Source organism: Patella vulgata, chromosome 5 (genome assembly GCF_932274485.2).
Source record: "Patella vulgata chromosome 5, xgPatVulg1.2, whole genome shotgun sequence".
NCBI lineage: Eukaryota > Metazoa > Mollusca > Gastropoda > Patellidae > Patella > Patella vulgata.
Genome location: NC_065883.2, coordinates 56,916,815 through 56,938,810, shown reverse-complemented (window position 1 = coordinate 56,938,810; position 21,996 = coordinate 56,916,815). Strand labels below are relative to the sequence as shown.

Here is a 21,996-nt window from a genome sequence, read left to right as displayed (position 1 = left end):
TAACAACTACTTCTTTTATTGAAACCTTCAGTGATGTTGTAGTGTGTTTGCATCCTCTCTTAGAAGCTTTGAGTTTAAAATTTCTGTTTATCATCCCGCACCAAATGAAGTTAAAGAGGAATATTGAAATGGAGTCTGTCCTGGTTTTCTTTGCTGATTACATCTTTGACATTTTTTATATATATCAACCTATTATAGTACCTAGCTGTGTCATTTCCATGGCAACAAAATTTCACTTTGTTGTTTGTATCCCATAAGAACATAAATCATTCAAGATATCGTTATGAAATTCTGTACACAATGTTTTGTGTCTCCATGGCAACATAATATTTCATTTAATTTTTGGTATATCTCATAAAGACATAACCGGTTCAGGACATTGTTATGAAACTCTGTACACATTTCAGCCTAATAAATTAGCTGAGCCTTTTTCTAATTAAAAATTTTGCAGGTGAATAAGTTTCCATCTTTTTTTAATACAATTATTGTTCCAGAGTATATCTCATTAACCAACTGATCAATATATTATTATGAAACCTTCTACTCTACTCTCACCAATCTATACTATTCAAAAAAAGTAGGGGATATTTGATTTTGGGGGCATAATACTAAAATATGCAAATGACTATGAAAAAAGTTACTATAGAACCTAACAGAAGAAACATTTCCAGTTACATGTGACGCCCAAACGCACCAATAGCTACCGCATGGAATGCAGGTGATGCTTGGGATCATCATGGGGGTCCAACCCAAGATTTGCACGACTCTGACTTTGAATGTTACAGTCATTGTGGCATTGAATTCCAGGGTGGAAACATCAGTTTAATTGTTTTAGTGACCAGAAAACAAATTTTGATATGCGTTGGCTTACCCAAAATGAAAGGTTACGTGCCCTTGGCATGCTACAGATCGGCACAACACAGGCGGTTGTGGCGCGGACGATGAATGTTTCTCAGTCTGTCATAAGCAGGCTATGGTTCAGATACCGTGATACACAATCTGTACAGGACAGACCACGCTCAGGTCGACCAAGGGCGACAACTCAAGACCAGGATCGATTTATCCGTACCTTGGCCTTGAGAAATCGTGTCATCACAGCAAATCAGATCAGCGCTCGTCTTCTAACAGACACTGGTGTGAGAGTGAGTGGCCAGACGATTCGGAATCGACTGCATAGGGGTCACCTTCGCGCCCGACGTCCTCGCGTGATCCCTTGTTTGAGAGATCATCACATTCAGGCAAGACGTCGTTGGTGTAACGATCGTCAACACTGGGATAATCGACGCTGGAGCAATGTGATGTTTTCAGATGAGTCAAGGTTCACTGTTGATTTTTTGGACAGACGTAGGAGGGTGTGGCGTCGTCGAAACGAGCGCTTCCAAGACGTTAACGTCATCAGACATGATCGATTTGGGGGTGGTTCTGTTATGGTGTGGGGAGGCATCACTGTTGCTGGAAGAACGGCTTTACATGTTGTTGCAGGGCGTGTTACAGGCCAGTACTACCGGGACAACATCTTGGCAGTCCATGTTGTGCCGTTCGCACGACGTCATGGCCGCCGTTTCATCTTCCAGGATGACAACGCAAGATGTCACAGAGCCAGGATCGTTACAGGTTACCTCCAACAACAGAACATCACCGCATTACCTTGGCCAGCACTGAGTCCCGACCTCTCCCCCATCGAGCATGTCTGGGACATGCTTGGACAGAGGTTACGTCAACGTCAACAACGTCCTGCCAATGTCCAAGAACTTGCTGCTGCGTTGCAACAGGAATGGGACAATCTGGACCAAAATGATCTTAGACGTCTCTTTAGGAGTATGCCATGTCGGATCAATGCTTGTTTGGCAAACAGAGGAGGATTTACCCGTTACTGACTTGGTTGTGATGCTGTGGTAACTTTGCTGTTTGACCCCGGGTATCATTTTACCCTTATAATGGTCAGTCTGTGCCTTACTTAGTCTAACGATCATTTGGAATAAATCGATGAATGTGAACTTCATTTCATTTTGTCATTTGTTTCTTCGTCAGTTTCATAAGGTGACTTTAATAACACTTAAAAATCAAATATCCCCTACTTTTTTTGAATAGTATATTATAATAGTTGTGCCTTTTACTAATTTGAACTTGCAGCATTCTCTATAAAGCAGTTATGTCCACTATAACCAGATACCTTTTACTAGACTACTAGTATTTGCCTGTTGATTAGCAATAATAGCACAGAGATTGTATATCCCTGTACCTTTCAAATCATGTCTTGTGTTCATCTATAATTATTATATTTTTCAGGGTGAATTTGTTGACGATGGAACAGAAACACATTTTGAAATAGGAGCACATTCTGCATATATAAAAGCAGTTAGCAGTGGAAAGCGAAAAAGTGGCATTATACACAAACTTTTTGTCGATGATAATGAGATTCCAGAAGCAAAGGAGTAGAAAATCATTTTAATTTATCTTCATTCTTACATCCATCCCATCAACATGTTGATCATTGATTTTATGTATTTCACATCTAAAATGCAAAATGGATTGGATATGATCTGATTTACTGTCATGTTAACAGCTGAAGTTTTCATATTTGCGACGTATTGAAATAATCAAAAGTTTTAACAATTTTAAGTATATATTGATAAGTCCCCATATTCCTTTTCTTATGGGACTAAAGTTTTTGATTTATTTATATAATTTATTTTATTATATATTTTTTTGCTACTCAATTTTTCCCCTTAATAAAAAAAACAAATGAAAATTAATAGGATTTTTCCAGAAATAAGGAATTGTATGAACTTCTGATTATCTAATTTGGAACCATTTTTGTCTTTCGATTTTTGTAATCATGTATTTTATGTAATTTTAAAGCATAAATTAAGTGGTTGCATAATCTTTATTTAATATGTGTCTGGTATTAAAGTTGTTTCCACCATGCCAAACCTGAAGTAGAACTCATTTTACCTTTAATTAACAAATGAAGTTTCTGGCTTTGAAACTGTCAATCACTGTTTATAAACAAAACCATGTGGCTTTAGATGAATGCGCTAAGAAAGGTGTTGGAACAAAGACCATTATAGAATGTTCACTGCTTTGTTTGTTTACAATGGATGACAGTTCCCTCACGACACCACAACTTTTGTGTTAATCTCTTGGAAACAAAATAATTGTATTTGGGGTTGAACATGGTTAAAATAATTTCAACACTAGATATAAGTAGAATATAAAGAATCTGCAAGTAGCAGTAGCCAAAAACCGCTTTTAATATATTTTTATGGGATGATGATGGGAAATATACCTCATAAAATATCACAAGATTAACAAATTTAGCCATCATGATGAAAATTGTGAGGTGTAGGAAAATTGTAGTTTTATAATTGCACTGTGAGATGCATAATAATGGAATTATACCCATTTATATGAGTTTCATCTTTTAAACATCATACTTAGCTGAAAATATTCTTCTAAGAAGTATACATTGTCATATTTAATGTAAAATTAACATTCCATTCTAGTGTTATCCATGTGGCTGTCCATCTGTCTGTCCATCACACTTTTTTTGGACACAATAACTCTCCTTCTAATTGGAGCTAAAATGTTCAAACTCTGTGTAGGTGTTTATTAGATGAATGCCTTGATGGAGTTCGAAGATGAGCATTTTCAGCTTAGGGTAAACAGATAAGCAATTTGAATGGTTGATACTTTGGGACATAATAACTTTAGTTCTAATTAAGTAGGGGGGGTGGATGGCCGAATGGTTAGCATGTGCACGCTGTATCATAAAGCCTGTCATTGAGTCAACTGGCGTGGTTTCGATTCCCCAGTTGTACGTGACAAGGAGTAGGGTTGTCTTTCCAACCTCGTGGGTTTTCTCCGGGTCCTCCGGTTTTCATTCTACTGCTAAAGACCCCTACGCGCAAGTGAATTATTGAAATAAAATTGAACAATGTATTAGTCCCAAAATGACCTAGTTTGCATCGAGGGGACATTAAACCCCATTTCTGTCTCTTTAGTGTGCCTGCTTATAGTGTACCAGGTTGATCTTGGCATATTGTTGTGAACATAATTGTTGCGACCAAGGGCAGATAATTTAAATATATACCCTATGGATGAACCCAGGGTATAGTGGAGTAGAACGGAATGAGACCACTGGAGATACCAAGGATGGTTGCTTATACCATGGACATAAATACTTAAGAGCTTATTATACTTTGAAAAAGTTATGTAGACAAAAACGTGGCAAAAGTACAATTTTGCTTTGTCGTGCTCTTTTTTGAAGGATTTGTATGTTAAGTTTTACTATTGTCTGTTTCAAGTGACACTACGACTGGAAAATGTCTTGCCATTTCTTCAATTTTTAATTTAAACGGCTAAAACTTAGTGACATACCTGGAATTGTCATCCCTTTGTTTTTTAACACCAGGGAACCAATTTCAGATCAAGCTATATAATCCCTCTCGCTTGAGAAATCGTGGTTTGTTTACTTCGCTAGTTATCTGGAACAGTCCAAGAGAACCAGATGTTTTGTTTGGCTTTGAGTCATTTTGTGGATGTTAAGGTGGTTGTTCAACCCAGTAGAATATAATACAAAATTGCTATTTATGACGACATGTTTCAAAACCTTACAAAGTCTGGAGGCTCAGTGCGGGTCATCAAATGGGCACAAAACCAGACCCAACTTTTCTACAGTATTTCTTTGTGTAGAATTTGATGCTGAGTGGTAATCAGTCCGCCGTTGGGGCATTATCGAGATACTCGGTGTCAAAGGTCAAATGAGGTCATTTACACTGAAAGTGAATACAAAGCCATTCTTGTATCAAAAACATGCTGAAAATGATCGAAACTAATCACTCTTTCAATAAAAATGTAAACTTGCTAAATTCACCTTTGTTCAAGGTCAAGTTTTCCGTTTTTGCACTAGCATGGATTTAGTTGTTCAAGTTATCAAAATTCATTGAAAATCAATGTACTTGTTCGTCTCAAGACCTTAAACTCTGTTTATCAATCTGAAGTCCATCGGATATTAACTTTAGCCTCAAGAGCGTCCACAATTGCTTCTGGACGCCGGACGGAAAGACAGACGGGGGCGATGACAATATAGAACCACATTTCAATGTGGGCGTATAAAAATTGAAGAAATGGAAGCAATTTTATGAGTCAGAGTACCTCCTGGAGCAGACAGTAGCCTAATTAATCTTAAGCATTTAAGAGGAACAAACATTTTTATATATTTAATACTATTTGTGACAAAAGTTTATATTCTTGCCTTGCTCAGTAATTAAAATTATCCACAGATCTTTACATGTGTTCTGAGGGTTGGAGCCATTCTCTCTCAGAAATTGTTTATTGAATGAATCCGTCCAAAGTAGCAATTGTCATACTGATTATGCCATAATATACATTTAATAAAGGAATATTTTTATCGTAGAAAATCATTAATGTATAAACATAATTTCTTTTGTTTATTTGGTTGACCAGATGGCCTTTTATTTATTGTGTTATGTTTGAGAGCATGTGTACTGTGTTTAAACCTATCAAGTGTATAAAACATTGTTTATAAAATACAAAAAATACACACATATTATTGTTGTAGTTTTTTTCCCATCAGCTAAAAAGTTTGTCATTTTCAACAAATTATTGCCTTTATTTCAAGGCAAGATTGACCGAATCTTAATTTGTAAACAAGAAAAGAAATATTTTATCTGGCAGGATAAACTAGTAATTGTAACAAAATCCCTGACACCAGTGCAACTGACAAGTGGAATAACGAGACATTCAATAATATGTACCTCAAACTGTCATTTTGGGGGTAATTTTAACCAAATATTTTTAGAATTCAGGTTCTAGCAAGCTTGATGTGAGAAAACTTGATCACAGCCTGCGATTTTACAGATCATGATAATCAAATATCAGAACTATACTGAGACGCAGTGAAAACACCCCTAAGTCGCAGCATCGCAGAGATAAGCATCTGGACATAGGCTGCTTGTGTGATTCATTTACCACTGGGGGGTTGGATGGCCGAATGGTTAGCACGCGCGCGCTGTATCATGAGGCCTGTCATTGAGTCAACTGGCGTGGTTTCGAATCCCCGGTTGTACGTGACAAGGAGTAGGGTTGCCTGTCCAACCTCGTGGGTTTTCTCCGGGTCCTCCGGTTTCCTCCCACTGCTATAGACCCCTACGCACAAGCGAGTTATTGAAATAAAATTAGACCATGCGTTAGTCCCGAAATGACCTAGTCTGTGTCGAGTGGACGTAAAACCCCATTTCTCTCTCTATCTTTCTGATAGGCTACTTATGTGCCCTTGTGAATTAACGCAATAGCTATTCTGGTGTCAAACTTGGCATTTCGTTGCCTCATCCACTGAAGGCTCTAAAAGGAAATATATGTACCGAGTATGCGAAGTATATGATGGTCTAAACTACATTTCTAATTGTTAGGGACGGAAAACCCAGGCCCTGTGTACATTTTGGCGCATAGTAAAAAAGATCTTGACAGTTTGAATTTGAAATAAGAATGGGCTATACTGCCACTATCCGGGCCAAATTACCCTCATAGCCCAGTCGGTGCAGAAAAGTAGGACACTGAACACAATTTCCAATCTCCCAAACAGAGTTGTCTTCCCATGCAGTTCACACTGACTAATCGAATGCTGGATAGCGAGACTTGTGTGGAGGACACACAATTTCACTTGGTGCTCTGCATTGGGCTGCTAATTGCTGTTGTGTTTTTTTTTGTAGTTGTTCTTAGTGTTTTAACGTTCACTTCCAGTTATATCACAGACAAATCTTATTTTTCATTTTCATTATCTCAGCCCACACACATGGCTCTTTCCTGTGGGAGGAAACCGAAGTACCCAGAGTAAACCCACGAGGTTGAGAAGACGCCCCTATCTCCAAGCCACGTAATCTCACACCAGGGATCGAAACCACAACCGCAAGCCAGAGGTGACCAGCCAACTAGATGTCTAAGCGCGACACTCTAGGCCATCCCCCCCCCCGGGTTTTTTTTATTTACAGTGTTTATTTATATAGCTCCGTGAACTTCTCGAAAGGTTAGTGCTAAATGATAAGGTCAGCTCAATTTGTGTCAAGGTCGCGGAGTTGTAAACAAGGTTAGGGCACGTGATTGTTGGCGAGATTGTAGGTAAGGGTTAGGGAGAGGGTTGGGATTAACGCTAGCCCAACTTACATCTCGTGATCTTTGACCAAACTTGAAGTTGGCCTTATCAAATAGATCTAACCTTGACAGAACAGCGAAAAGAAACAAGCCAAACATTCTTTTTGTATAGCGGTAGTTTTTGACACCGTTTTAACATTCAAGCTTTCAAATAAAAGCCATATTACTTTCTGAACAGTTTTAGTTTTATAAGAACATCATTATTTGCAGGGAGTCACTTCCCTTTACCCACCCAGCGGGCAAACACCTGTGTCCGTGATTCTCCTAAATCGCCGAATGACGAACGGCAAAAAATAGGAATAATGCGACATGATGAACGCCAAAAAATAGGAATAATGCGACATGATGATCAGGATTCATTTATTCCCCGCGCGTATTTTTTATACTGCTGTAAAATTAGAACTACTGGAAATGTCATGTGCTGATAATACGAGAAGGCGAAGGCTTATATTTTAAATGTCATTTAAAGACATGTCTTCTATTCACATAATTAATTAAATATTCGCTTATATGTGTTAATAATTCACTTAATTTTGGTCAAAAAACTGCAAAGAATAATATTTCATCTGAATAGAATTATTAACACTTAAAAGCGAATATTTAATGAATTAAGTGAATAGAAGACACCGGGATCGAAACCCGGAACTCCTTGTTAGTGATGGCTATTGTTTACTAAGCAAGATGTCCCAGGTTTGATCCCAGTGTTGGCATCTATAGAAAACTCCTCAAGATTACCCAACCCAATTTTCCCATGTGCAGGACAGGGGAAAAAGTGCCTAGTGGTTTGGATGGGAAATACAAGCCTGAAGTCCATTCTTGACATTTATGTAAAAGAACCCTAGACAGTTGAAATTCCAAAAAGAGTTTGCCGATAACGCTGCTAGCCGTCTAACACTGCATTGTACACTGCATGCATGATGTATGCCCATCTTCATTAGTTCTAAAAGTAACAAAAAGCTGGATAATTCAGTATATTGAAAAATAAAACAAACACATGCTTTCAGATATTGTAAAAATCATTTAATGAGACCAAAAAATGCAAATTTTATGTTACAGTTTGTATACAGAAAACATATATTGTTATCACATAAAAAAAGACAGAAATGAAGCTTAAATTAATTCAAAAATACCTCTTTTACAGTTGGCTATTATATTGTAATAAAGAATAACTTCTGTATGCCTTTACAAAACAAAACAAAAGAAAAATGTCTAGATCTTCATGATTGAAGGTATTCTAGAACACTTCAGATTCTAAAACATATCAATAATAACAAAAATTTGAAGGAAAAAAAAATACAGTATATAGTTGGTCCAGTTTCATTTAGAGCAAAACATAAAAAAAATTAATAAGAACACAGACATATTTTTTTTTCCATGTACTTTCTATAATATCCTCTGTATCGAAAGTTATGCCTTTAGAATAAAAGATGTTAAATGAAAATAGCCTACAGTATTATATGGCAGTATTAATCAGGAGCAATTAATATTGGTTACCAGTCAAGCCTCTGAACCCATGCATAATATACAACTTCTAGATTAAGATATTCAGCTTAGCATACAAGTAATCTGTTTAAATCAAAATTCAGGATTAGATTTAAGTTGCATGGTCATATAGAAATTTTGGTTCAAGATTGAATAAAAAAAATCTTTACTATAGCTGATTTTTTTGTGCAAGTACATGTACCTATCTAAATGTTCTCTGATGTGCAAAGACAATGTGATTTTGGGGGGTTCACAAAATTTTCAGGTTACTTTTAGGCCAAAAGATAGTGTATACAATGTGATAATATTATTAAGAGTCCAAAATTCAACACAAGAAAAACACACACACGCACAAAAAATAAGAACAACACTGACGTTAACTTTACATTTAGTATGTGACTCACTGAAGAGTTGAAATTATATTTTATAACACGACTAGACAGAGTAGAGAAGAACACAGAACATTCAACGAAACCAGAGCCATAACTCTATATTAACTGTTCTCTGAGTGATGAAGACCCTGGCTAGTGGTACTTGAATTTCTCACCATAATATTATGATAAAAGGCTTATTTTAGATTTTTGTTTTTAAATATAAATTAACACAATATAAGTTAGTCGTTGCAATGTTAATACAATATGAAATAATGTTTTCAAAACATTCTATTATACAAACTAGTGCGCAAAAAATAATGGTAACATCTTTACATTCACACAATACAGTCACTTCTACCATATTAGCGAAATGTCATTGATCAGATGTGCTTGTGTATTGAAAAATTAATCTGTTCCTCATGAACTCTTGAATCGAATCATGTCCAAGAAACATAAATTATTCAGTCAATTGACCCAAATCTAATTAAGCTAGCACTTATTTTACATATAAAATTAGCCTCACATAAAATAATAATAAATGTGTATATAATATGTATATATGCAAATATGTACATTTAGTGGAAAATTGGAGAAAATGGAAATTGTATATAAAAATGTCATTTTTGCTATCATTATTTTATATTTTATTTTTTATCAATCTAGCCCCTAATATTAATTAATTTAAATGTAAATTAATTATTGCACATAAGCATAAATAAAGAAATAAACAATAACAAGGAAATTGGTATCCAGAACTAGACTGTTTTGATGTATGATAAGATGTTGACAGGACTTCTTAAGGTATAAAAGATTTTAATACTCTTTTTTAAAATATTCTCTACAATATCCTTAAAGCACCATGTGACTTTTTGATCATATAAATGGAAGTACATAACATGCATACTCATTTGTGTGCACAAGTAGTTTTTGTTCTTACAAAATTTGTATTAAATTCTAGCAAAATCTAGATTTTCAAATATAAATATCGGACATTTAAGCCATTTCATTAACCAACAATATCAGATCTCTAATGTTATTTCTAGCAATCACTGATGTGTTGTTCACTTCTATTAAAGCTATTAGTAGTTTTAATTTGTGATAAGTGTTTGCGCCATTTTATCGTACAATCGATGTATTCAAATTTACTCCATTCAAAAAATCAGCAAATCTACATTAAATTTAATCACCTCTTAGAAATTCAAATGTACATGTTAAACAGTGTACAGTGTATTCTTTTTAAATTTCATAAAATAAAATACAAGTAAGAATATGTTCTCGCTCCTCTATTTACATTTTATTAGGGAGCATTCAAATTATAGATTCTCCTTTCCCTAACCAGAGATCAGTAGGAATGAACACTTAATAGTATTTGTAATAGAATACATCTCCCAGGCATCTCCCCATGTTTCATCAACATTAACAAGATAACTTTTATTTACCTATTCTGATGGGATCAAACAAGTTTTGCCCGTTGTAAGATACAGTACTAGGATAGATGTAATCAGCTTCAATAAAAGGAAAATCAGAGTATGTGCAACCATCTTATCAAAACTACCATTTAATTACTAGTTAAAAAAAAGATTGTTGTTTTAATTATGTTAGTCTATTTGTGCTCCTTTATTTACAAGTAGTATATTCCTATACAGTAATGCTATCTATATATAAAGCATTTATAATACTTCAAATGGTATTTAATTATTTGGCGTATATCTTCTGAAAGTAAATGATGTATTTTCTACTTCTATTATAACAATTATTATGTCCAGTAAAAATCATTATGATGGTGACAGTACTTTAAACATAAAACCATTGATAATGGACAATTTGATAACTTTACAAAACTGAAGTGAACCATCTGAGATTCAATATAAAAGAGATACTAAACAAGTAAACACATGTTGAAGGTGTTAAACATGCTCACTAAAGAACCTATTTTTTTACTCAAATTAAAATTTATTCACCTTAAACCTAAGTTATACTATAGATTTTTCATGTTAATGTAATATGACAGAAGGAAAATAATTATATCATTCTGAATTGAATTTTATCTTAGAGCTAGCAACATGACTTTAAATTAGATCAAGTTGAGCAAAAATAAGCCTCAGTATGTTCCTTAAAAGTTATTTATCACCATGTTATTTATAGCTCTGATAAAAGGTAATCTAACTTTAAAAACTTTTATAGTTTCATGCAAACGGTTCTCAATTTATTCTCAATTTATGCCGATCTATAATCTGAAAATAGATCAGGTTTTTTAAAAATATATTATTAACCTGTGTGTTTCTGAAAGTGCAAATAGAAGAAGTTTTAACAAAAGTCTAAATGGAAGCGATTTAATCTAGGGGGAATTAACACATTTATGACTTTTTTCAATTTGAGCTTTTTGGTGACCTCATATCATTGCATATCAATCTGTAGAGAAAATCCCCTTTGTCAGAACTAAATCTAAAAAAATGAACTTGGTTCTGTGTTGAAATAGGTAATTTATATGCCATGAAAGCTTTACATATCTCTCTTTTATATTAAATCTCAATTATTAACCTAAATGTCTACTAACCACATGTCCAATAATTTGGTAACATTAACACATAAATGTGAAAAAAAGCTAGAAAAATGTTTCGAAATCTTTGAACAGATTTGGTGTATATATAAATATTATATCAAATCAATGAAAGATATTGTAAGCAGTATAATTAGCATGAATACAAAATAGATCAAATAGGGACATTCTCTGAAAACTCTATAAAGTTTGACTTAAAGAATAAAAATTAATTTACATATTTTACCTATTCGGGTATAAAAACCAAATTTTCCTTTACAAAGATAGAAAATTTCTGAATGTAAATGAAATATTGTTCTTAAATCATTTTACTATAAAATAAATAAAAAATCTTTTAAAGATACATATATTTTTTGGAAATAAAAGTACAAAGTTCAAAGTACAGTTCTGAACTGAGATAAGGATATAGTATTAGTAATGAACAGGAAGAGTAAAGAAATAAATGAATTATTAGAGCTTTACTTATAATATTTATACAACAGAATATAACATAATATAGTATCTTGTTTGTTCCCTTCACTTAAACACACAATATATCATGACTTGATCAAATAATGAGTAAACAAAATCTAAGGATCCTTCAAGTACTCAACAATGGACTTGTTCCATTGCATTTTAGAAATGAAATGATCTGTATTCAAATTGAGTAAATTGATCTTGATCATTTCTTGGTATGCAAGCATTAAAAAATACCCTCTAACCTCTAAAAAATATAATATCCATACTTCACATTCTCTATATGTCTTATTTTTTCTAATAAATAAATAAAAGGAATGCTCCCATAATATCAAAACTAAGTTAACAGTAAGCAAGTTCAATTTTGTTGTGAGTAAAGTCTGTCTGCATCATGACATAATCAAATAATGAGTAAGCAAAATCTAGAGATCCTTCAAGTACTCAACAAGGGACATGCTCCAGTGCATTTTAGATAAATTAATCTGTATTCGAATTGAGTAAACTGACCTTGATCATTGCTTGGTGTTCTATCAAGGGTGTATACAAGCATTAAAAAAAATACCTTCTAACCTCTAAAAAATATAACACCCATATTTCACATTCTCTTAAATGTCTTATTTTTTCTAATAAATAAATAAAAGGAATGCTCCCAAAATATCAATATTAGGCTAAAGATGCTTTCCCACAAAAGTATTTATCGGGTGGTTATTTCCAATAAAAGTATGGCAATTTTGGTATGAAAAGTAGAGACACTCAATCTTACTAGAAATATACTGGATTCCTTGAAAAACACCCACGAAATGAGCATAGGACAAAAATGGCAGAGTGTCACTAATTGACAGCCTGATGATTAAGTCTGCTTGAGTGACTTCAAAGGTTGCATGAATAGATTGTCTGATCTGCATTAGGGATGCTTGATGTATATGGTGATAAACTTGATGGTGAGCAGACATGGAAAAAATGACAGACTTAAAACGTACAACAGTTTCTGAGATAAAAACTGTGGAAAAAAGATGTTGACAGGGGATTATCCGAGAATTTACTTAGGCTTCGATATTTATTGTAAATGGACAGCAATTAAAGACAGCATCGTCTTTTATATGCAACGGATTCTCCTCCGGCTTGCCACCCGTTGCTAGTTACCTCGACCACCAAGACACAAACATGAATTATTTTTATAGATTTTTTATAGCTTGGGGTATTTCCTTGCGAATACAATGTTTTGAAAGGGATCTGAAGCAAATTTTTGGTAGATTAATTAGTTTGAATAAGTTTTAGTCTAAATACATCATTAAATCACGCAGTTTGTACATGGGAAGGTATCTTTAACAGTAAGCAAGTTTAATTTTGTAGTGAGTAAAATCTGCTTGCATCTGGTATTAAATATATATTGAAGCTATGTCACACTAAAACAAATCATAAACATATTTTTGTGAAACTTTATAAAACAAAGCTTCAATTATTGTTTACAAAAATGTGATCAAATCCAATGACAAATTGTGTTTTTAAATCAAAAATATATATTTCTACTTCAATCCACTTCTTCTTTTGTCCTACAATTTTTCTAGTGAGCAAATCAAAATGAAAACATAATAATAATAGTTTATCTGTGTCCAAGTTCTTGGCGTATAACTGAAATAAATATAGAATATTCCATATGATAAAAAATCTCATACTATTTAACTAAAGTACTATTATTATTTCATGAAAATTTTAACTTTATTATTTTAATCTGTGTACAGATTACAATTTCATGAAAAACGATACTAGTTTTAAGTTCAACTATAACCTTCCTTGCCATACTCATGACAAATTTAAATGTTGGCAGTCGCTAATCAATCTTTTTATCAGGGCTTTCCAGGATGAAACAATGAAAAAAAATTTCATCACTCAGATAGAATATATCTTGTGCAACTATAGTCATTTATTACTATAATTTCATAACAAATATTGAATAATAATAAGCTCCTCTTGTGTGGAGAGCTTTGGATAGTTGAAGACTAGATAACCGTGTACAACTGTTTTTATCATTAAGAAGGACTGCACATCTCCATTCTCTATTATGTGGTGAAGTACTGTATTGCCAATAATGACAACTTATGAGATGATTATAAAATATAGCTAGCACCAGTAGCTGAGTACTGATTAGAGAGGGTAATCAACATGCTGTCACCCTCTAATGATATTCCTGTCATGCCAATGTACAGAGTTGACCAAGAATATGTGTAATATACATACCACTTAATATTTCTAATTTCATTTTCTGAATTTCTTGTCTCATTTCCATAATAATTTCTTGTTTCATTGTTTCTAAATCAGACGATCCACTTAGAGAACTAATATTTTCTTGTCCAGTCAGTGAAGCATTTCTTGTTCTTAAAAGTAAAAAAATCATTTGAAGTTTTAATATGTTTCATTTGTAAGTCATTTTATTTTGTAATGCATTTGCCAATAATATCTAATATTAATGTTGTCTTTGGGTGGGGGGGGGGGGGGAGATCTACCAAAAGTACATATTAATCAATCGTTTATGGCAATAAAAATAGTAATCGACAGATTTTTTAACAAGAAACTTTGTTGTCTGTGTAATCCATGACATGGATGATGAGAGGCATTACAGCACTCTATGATATAGGAACATTAACTCCATTTTATACTCATACTCCATTTCAAGTATTCAAGGTTTCAATTTCAGGGTGAAAACAAACTTTATAATTTGATGAAAACTTACATTTTTGGAGATTCTGAACCATTCATTTGTTTGGATTGAATTGCATTAGATTTATCCCAGGATTTAGTTGGTGCTGGTGCTGATGTACTATCTGGTTCCTGGAATAATTATTATTCTTTTATTGATTCAAGTATAATAAATGATGTCATTTGAAGATCATACAATCTTTTATATGGGGCCATGAGCCTACAGGCAGGGCTCACACTGGCTTTCAATTTTTTTCCGCCAAAATGGATTATAATTTTAATATAAAAAAAATGTTCATATTTTTTTCCGACAACTGGAATATTTTATCTGCCAAAAATGTGTGATAAAAAGACAACACCTAACAATTTTATGTCTCAGCTAGGCTTATTATAAAACAGTTACCGATATATACAATACAATATACAACAGCTTTAAAAATCTTTCTTTACATAATAGATTAGCAAAGTTTGGATTTAATAAGATCAGATTTTATTTTTGGTGACTTCAATCTATTTGAACACAGTACTGCACAATATATTTTCAGTATTTAAACGTCAAATCTCATCCAAGGATTGCTATTTTTCTATAAATTTATGTGTTGCGTGCACAATGGGCCTATTGTTATTTTCAGGTACCGTAAAGATATCAGAATCTGATCCCTTATAGAATGGTATAAATTTCAATTATATTTGTTAAGAGATGCTTACAATATACCCGTCGTTAACTTTTAGAGCATTTTAGCGACAGTAATATGATACAAATGGCGAACTGTTTTCTCGCTCAAGAATCGTCACTATTCAACTCGTTCTTACGTTTTCGTCCAGTGGTGATATTATAATTTGGAATAATGATATCCAATACGCATGCTTGTATTTTTATATGACTTATATGAATCCACTGTAAACGAATTCAGCTATCAAAATATTTAATTATCTTCGCAAGGAACTGTCGGCCATTTTGATTACATGTATTATCAGTTATTTTAAGACGAAACGAAACATCAATTAATCACTGCTTGGATTAATCAAGTAGGGGTAAATAATTACTTGACATAGGCTTTATATATATCATTCACAATTATCAATCAACTAATCATTAATCCAAGACAACTGATTAGTATTACTCATCGACGCGATCCGGATTAACGGCGGCCAGTTGATTAATTTATAGTATCTCGCCACGTGATTGACACTCACTAAATGGTTAATCCAGGATAAATACGATTAGAATTTTAAGATTTTTTTCCGCCAGTTCTCAAAAAGAATCACCAGTACTGCGAAACATTATCGCCAACATTATCGCCAAAATCAAATTTTAATCGCCACTTTCATAATTTTATCGCAAATTGAGACTTTGGCGATCGACAGTGTGAGCCCTGCCTACAGGTATACGATTAGAAAATACACTTTTTGAATACAAATACTATCTTTAATAAAGCCGAAATAATTTGCATTTTAAAGTTTCTGGTTAAAAATCCAGCTGGCTATCACTTTTAATTTATATTCTTATTCTATGTGGATCATCATAAACTATATTCTAGCTATAATCCTTAAGTGGTTTTTGGGCACAATAAAAAACACAACACAATTTATATATAGCACAACGTTTCAACAAGTGTTCTCATGCTATGTGTGTACAAACCAGTGAATGTTTTCCCTATAAATTTTGTTGTAGGTTTTTTTTTTATATTCTAGCTGACAATCCCAATTACCTGTCCCACATTTTCTGCCTTTAAACGTCTTTGGAGTAATTTTTTCTGCATTTCACTCATGACATCACCAATTCCTGCATTTCCACCACGTCCCATAGTACCGGATCCACTACCCCCACCACCTCCACCTATTGAATCTGAATTATTCTCTTCTGTCTGTAAAATACACAAATACTCATTACATTATTAACTATACAATGTGACTAATCTATTTATTGAAAAATGAAAATTCAAAAAATCAAATACATTAGTTTCATCATATATTTCAGTAATTTTCGACAATTTTCTTATAATTTGTTCATAAGCATGCTAGAACAAAAATAAATGTTAAATATTATTTACGACCATTCACATTGAAAAGTACTCTTACTAATATGTATATAGGTTCAAAAATATTCAAATTGATCAATTGTAACAGAAGTTCTAGCCATTTAATTTTTACGCTAGTTCCTACTGATTTCACCCTGTCATTTTTATGGTTCTTAAACAAATAAAGTAGTTAATTTTCTATCTTTTTTGTATAAGTCAGCCCATTCTTCATGAAGGTTTAATGGGGGACTTAAAAAAACATATGTGAAATATAAGCATGATTATCGTAAATATAGAAACATAAGAACTTTTATTGATGTTTTTTGTTTTATTCTTATATAATTTTACAATAAATTTTTTTATCTAAAAAAGATAAAAATTTGAAAACATGACATTATAGGAAATTAAATTTTTACAAAAATAAAAGTTGAATGTCATGAAATGGCTACACATGATATCAAGGCATGAAATGTGATCTCTCATTCAAATCCCCCTCACTTCTAAAATTCCTTTGCATGTGAAAATGACTTGCCCCTAAAAAAGTTTGTATTAAAAGATCCTTGTTTAAACCAGACTTACCTTTTGAACTTTCTTTAATTTTGCTCCTTGTAATGCAGCAGCAAGTCCACTAACAGGCGCTGATGCTTCTGAGGAATTGTGCTGACCACCTGCTGGAGGGGGAGGAGGGGGTGGTGGTGCACCAATGTTTGGAACCGGTGGAGGTTTGGGCGCACCAGGTTGAGCAGAGGGGGGTGCTGGAGCAGGTGGGGGTGCTGGTGGTGTTGGTGCCGGTGGTGCTTGAGGCACGCTAGGCGACGAATCATAATGACCCCCATCATTTAATTTTTCTGCAATCAAAATTAAATAGTTTAACTAAGCTTACTCATAAAAAGTAAACATCAACAGATTTTTCCCTTGTGTTTATTTGTTGTGAACAGTGTCAATATTTGTGTGCCCTTAGGTCTGTCAATAGTTATCACCATTACACCATAGACGTTAAACTTTATACAGTACTTCGGTGTTAAAATAGGTTCAGTCAGTCTTCGCTTAATTTCACACACACCAAAATACAATCCAAACATATGGTTAAAATATTTGATAATATTCAAATTCCCAAAATATTTCTATTTCCACATTCTTCACATTTTCTTATTATGGAGACTCTTACTATCTGGAATCCCAGAAACTAAAAATCTGTCTTATACTCAATTATATCACTAATTGTGTATTCTAATTAATGTTCAACAATTGGCGAAATAATTGACAGATCAGAGATTAATCTAGTCATTTATGACATTCTGACGCTAGTAAATTAGCAATGGAAACTGAAATGGTACCTACCATCTCCACCTGAAATCTGTCTTTTATGGATCTGATAATCATCTCTTTGATGTCTGTGAATAATGAAGTAAATTTATTAAACATATGAATGGAACAAACTTAATTTGATCTGATCTCTGAAATAGTAACTAGTATACTGCAGGAATATTTACCATGTATGTAAGGAAGTCAAATATGAATAAAAATTACTGCTTAAATTTAATGAATCATATTCATAAATCTTATACAACTCAGAGTGGTAAATAAAAGAAAATAATTGTGGTCCATATTGGTATAAGGTATAAGGGCCAATTATTAGCTGATTTCGATATAAGCCACATAGGTTGCTTGCGTAACCAATGAATGGCTGATTACTATTTGGACTGGTTGTTAGATTAAATTAAACTTGACCTACCTGTCACTGTCGGTGTCTATTGGTCCAACAACATTTATTTGTGAATATATAGTCTGTGGAGGAGGAGGTGCAGGAGTAACTGGGGGAGGTGTACGATACATATCTGAAACAACAAAATGACGTGTCATGTATTTGACAAATTTAATAAGATATAATGGAATGGGATTTAATTTTTCGTTCAGACAATACTTTTGACATCTTTTTTCAATGGTTATGTTTTACCCAACATCAGAGTTTTTGGTTACTCTGCTTTCGTTTACAACTGTCAAGGGTTTTTCTACATGCATGTCAATGTCTACAAGAGGGGACCTTGATTTTCCGCACATTTTCTTTGTCAGTCCTGATGAATAAAGGCAGGGCTTGATAAATTTTCAAGGTTTATCTTGACCAAAACCGGGATTCAAACCAGGGACAGTCTGTATTTTTCAGAAATCCACTTAATTCCCATGTTATAAATATGATGTATATATGATGTATATATGATGTACATGGTTTGGCCTAAAAGTCCATCAACCAACCATATATATTTATCATGGTTGTACTTTTATGGAGAGGGGGTCTATAGGCTTCTGCCCGTTCTCCAATCCAGTTTCTGTGAATAAATATTGTTTAGAAAAAAAGAACAAAAATAGTGTTACCTGGATTAATGACTTTTTAAATTTTAAATACCATCAGTCAAATAATTACACAATTCATTCATTATTTGGACATTGATTGCCAACTCATTAGTTTTTATTAGTTTATTAATATTGACTTTACATATATGTATATCAAACTTTAATGTGACAACAGCAATATGTTGCATTTAACTCATTAATTTCTTGTTTGCAATATTTAAGAAATAGACCGAACCTTATATATAATGTCACAGTTATTTATGAGTCATAATATATGAAAAGTAATAGGAAGCAGGTCTTTCATCACAGTTATTGAAACTACCTAGTACTCATTATATTCTTAATAAACTTGTATACAAATTTATTGTATATTTCAAACATAAATATAAAATAATAAGAACATCCTGGATAATTAATCAGATCAAATTGATTTTCTGACAGGTATTTATCACATCTATATAATGCACTTACAGCAGACTTACCCCACAAATGTAATAAGATTCTGTATTAGTTAGAGAATACAATTACGTGCAATGCAAAGACTTTCAACCAGTCATACGAACTAAACAAAAATCTTCTAAGTAATTGTTTCTCAAATCTATTTGCTTAGTTAAAGAGGATTGGCTCAGATGTACATGCAGTGTTTCTTAATACAACATTTTAAAGTTAATTTGAATGACTTTGAGACTTCAAAAGTTATTTTAAAGAGACAATGATCCCCTTGCTCTATTCTCACAAGATCTAACTAATCTGTATCAGTAAGCCACTGTGATCAGCTAAAATAATTATTGCCAAAGGAAAGGTTTCTTTTTATTGGCTAAATAAGGTGGTCGAGCCAGTTCCTTATGAAAATGCTGATAGACCTTCCTGTATTGTAAATATAAACAACATAGTCCAATATTATTATTAATATGACCAAGAGGATTAACTGCATGGATTATCCAACTAATTCCTTCACTTTTCTTAAATCAGAAAATAATTAATATTATAATCCTACATAAATCATTACAGGCAACACACTTACTATTTAATGTATCCAAAGCTGTCAACATCGTCTGAGCAAATTGTTCTGCTTCTTCCTTACTAGCAAAATTTAATCCATACACATTACGATTGTCTCTCCATTGATGAAATGTTGGCGTTGCTTGATTGTATTTCAAACCTTTTAATACTGCACAATTAATGACAACCTGCAAATTGAATGTAAAGCAAAGGTTGTTTTTTTTTAGTTCATCATCAGAATCTGGAAGAGAATTTTCCATGTACACACCACAACTAAGTAATGACACATTATGACCTTTATGGGCACAAAGATGTTAACAAACAAAGTTTACTTAGAAATGCTGAAAGTTTTAACAAATAGTATGATGTCTTGTAACATTTTCCAATCTACTCATGGCCTTTTAAAGCATCTTCCCCAACACACCCTTTACGTCATAGATGTAAAATGTCAATTAGATTTATCAATTTTCATATCATATGCCAATACTGATATCTGAATTCATTGTGATTCTTTACGAATCAGTTCTAAAACTACATGTACTAGCAATGTTGTTTTTTTAAATACCAGTAAGTTTGATAAATTTATCAAAATACATGATACAGATAAATTCTTATGTAAAAATCAGATATTGGCGTATTGCAAACAGTTACCATCTCAAATTATGGCTAGACCAACATTAATGAGATTTTTAATAATATAATTGCTGAACATGGTAGACAACCCATGATGTACAAGGGGTTCTGTTCATCAATTATTAATAAAATACTAGCAAGGCAACCAGTGAATCTGTAAATATGTTCATTAAGTAAGCGAAAATGAAAATGAAAATGTGTTATCACAAGCTTAAAGATGCTGAGTGTCATATTTGCATTTTTGTGAAAATATGTCATTTTTCACGGCTTAATCCACATTAAAATGTACACTAATTGATTACTATTTAAAATTTAATTATGAAAAAACATTTCAATTATCTGTACGCTAGATAATCTCAATCAGATTAAAAAGAGGTCCATTAAAAGATTTTTGCAATTAATTTCACATGTAGGTGGCACTGGCAGGTCTTCACCATATTCCGATTATATCATCCGCAGTATCTTTGTAAATACTGAACTGATTTGAACCATTTTTGGCCTGATATTTCTTTTCTTTTATCAGTTAAAATATTTCTCCGCGACTTTACGACTATACCTTCTTTTCCAACAAACTGATCTATCTATATACATAAAATCAAAGATGTATGTTCACCCATCACGCTTTGTCGCCGTGATCCACCCCCACATGTGGTAACAAATTAACTAGAATGACCCTGTGATTGTGATTATTCCATCGAATTTGGGTCCCAGGCGAATTTGGGCCATCAGCAAATTTGGGCCCTGGGCAAATTTGGCCTCCGGCTTCGCCCACTATCCTGCTAGTTCAGAATAAAAAAATACGATAACTACATTTTTTCAATCTCTGAAATCAGGTTTAATAATTTTGAGTGTAAATTGTTCAATGAACATAACTATGTGGATGAAAACAGATGCTTATTTTTCTCTGTCTGCTTCCAGGCAATACGTAACATGCCTGATAATTAATTACATTACGATCCTATTTATTTATTGCCTACTTACTTCGTGATCCTGTATTTTCCTTCCAACCACACGGAATGTATTATTTGTGGTATGATGGTAAATCTGTACTTTAGATAAACCTTGTGTTTGACCACTAGGCATCCATTTTCTATTGGCATCATCGTATATCATTACAGATGCCCTTGCGGCAATTATAGCCATCTCACTGAAATTATAGAGATAAACATGTATAATCGAAACTTTATCAATACATTTTCTTACAAACAAGTCTAGATATTTATTATAACAACAGTTAAGATATATT

General features: G+C 33.1%; 2 protein-coding genes across 3 annotated transcripts in view; one reads left to right on the top strand and one right to left on the bottom strand.

The window, feature by feature from the left end:
• Window positions 1-5,534, top strand: part of LOC126821807 (fas apoptotic inhibitory molecule 1) — a 39,633-nt gene extending 34,099 nt beyond the window's left edge. For both annotated transcript variants that reach the window (XM_050550308.2, XM_050550307.2), the window contains exon 5: window positions 2,290-5,534. In XM_050550308.2, coding sequence (XP_050406265.1) covers window positions 2,290-2,439 — 150 coding nt within the window. In that variant the 3' untranslated portion in view covers window positions 2,440-5,534. The remainder of the gene's footprint in view (window positions 1-2,289) is intronic.
• Window positions 5,535-8,171: 2,637 nt separating this feature from the next.
• Window positions 8,172-21,996, bottom strand: part of LOC126821803 (protein enabled homolog) — a 33,188-nt gene continuing 19,363 nt past the window's right edge. Inside the window, exons 3-11 of the mRNA XM_050550301.2 lie at window positions 21,732-21,897; window positions 20,140-20,305; window positions 18,499-18,601; window positions 18,105-18,157; window positions 17,343-17,611; window positions 16,455-16,610; window positions 14,777-14,874; window positions 14,284-14,420; window positions 8,172-13,677 (exon numbers count right to left, since the gene is read on the bottom strand). Coding sequence (XP_050406258.1) covers window positions 13,649-13,677; window positions 14,284-14,420; window positions 14,777-14,874; window positions 16,455-16,610; window positions 17,343-17,611; window positions 18,105-18,157; window positions 18,499-18,601; window positions 20,140-20,305; window positions 21,732-21,897 — 1,177 coding nt within the window. The 3' untranslated portion in view covers window positions 8,172-13,648. The remainder of the gene's footprint in view (window positions 13,678-14,283; window positions 14,421-14,776; window positions 14,875-16,454; window positions 16,611-17,342; window positions 17,612-18,104; window positions 18,158-18,498; window positions 18,602-20,139; window positions 20,306-21,731; window positions 21,898-21,996) is intronic.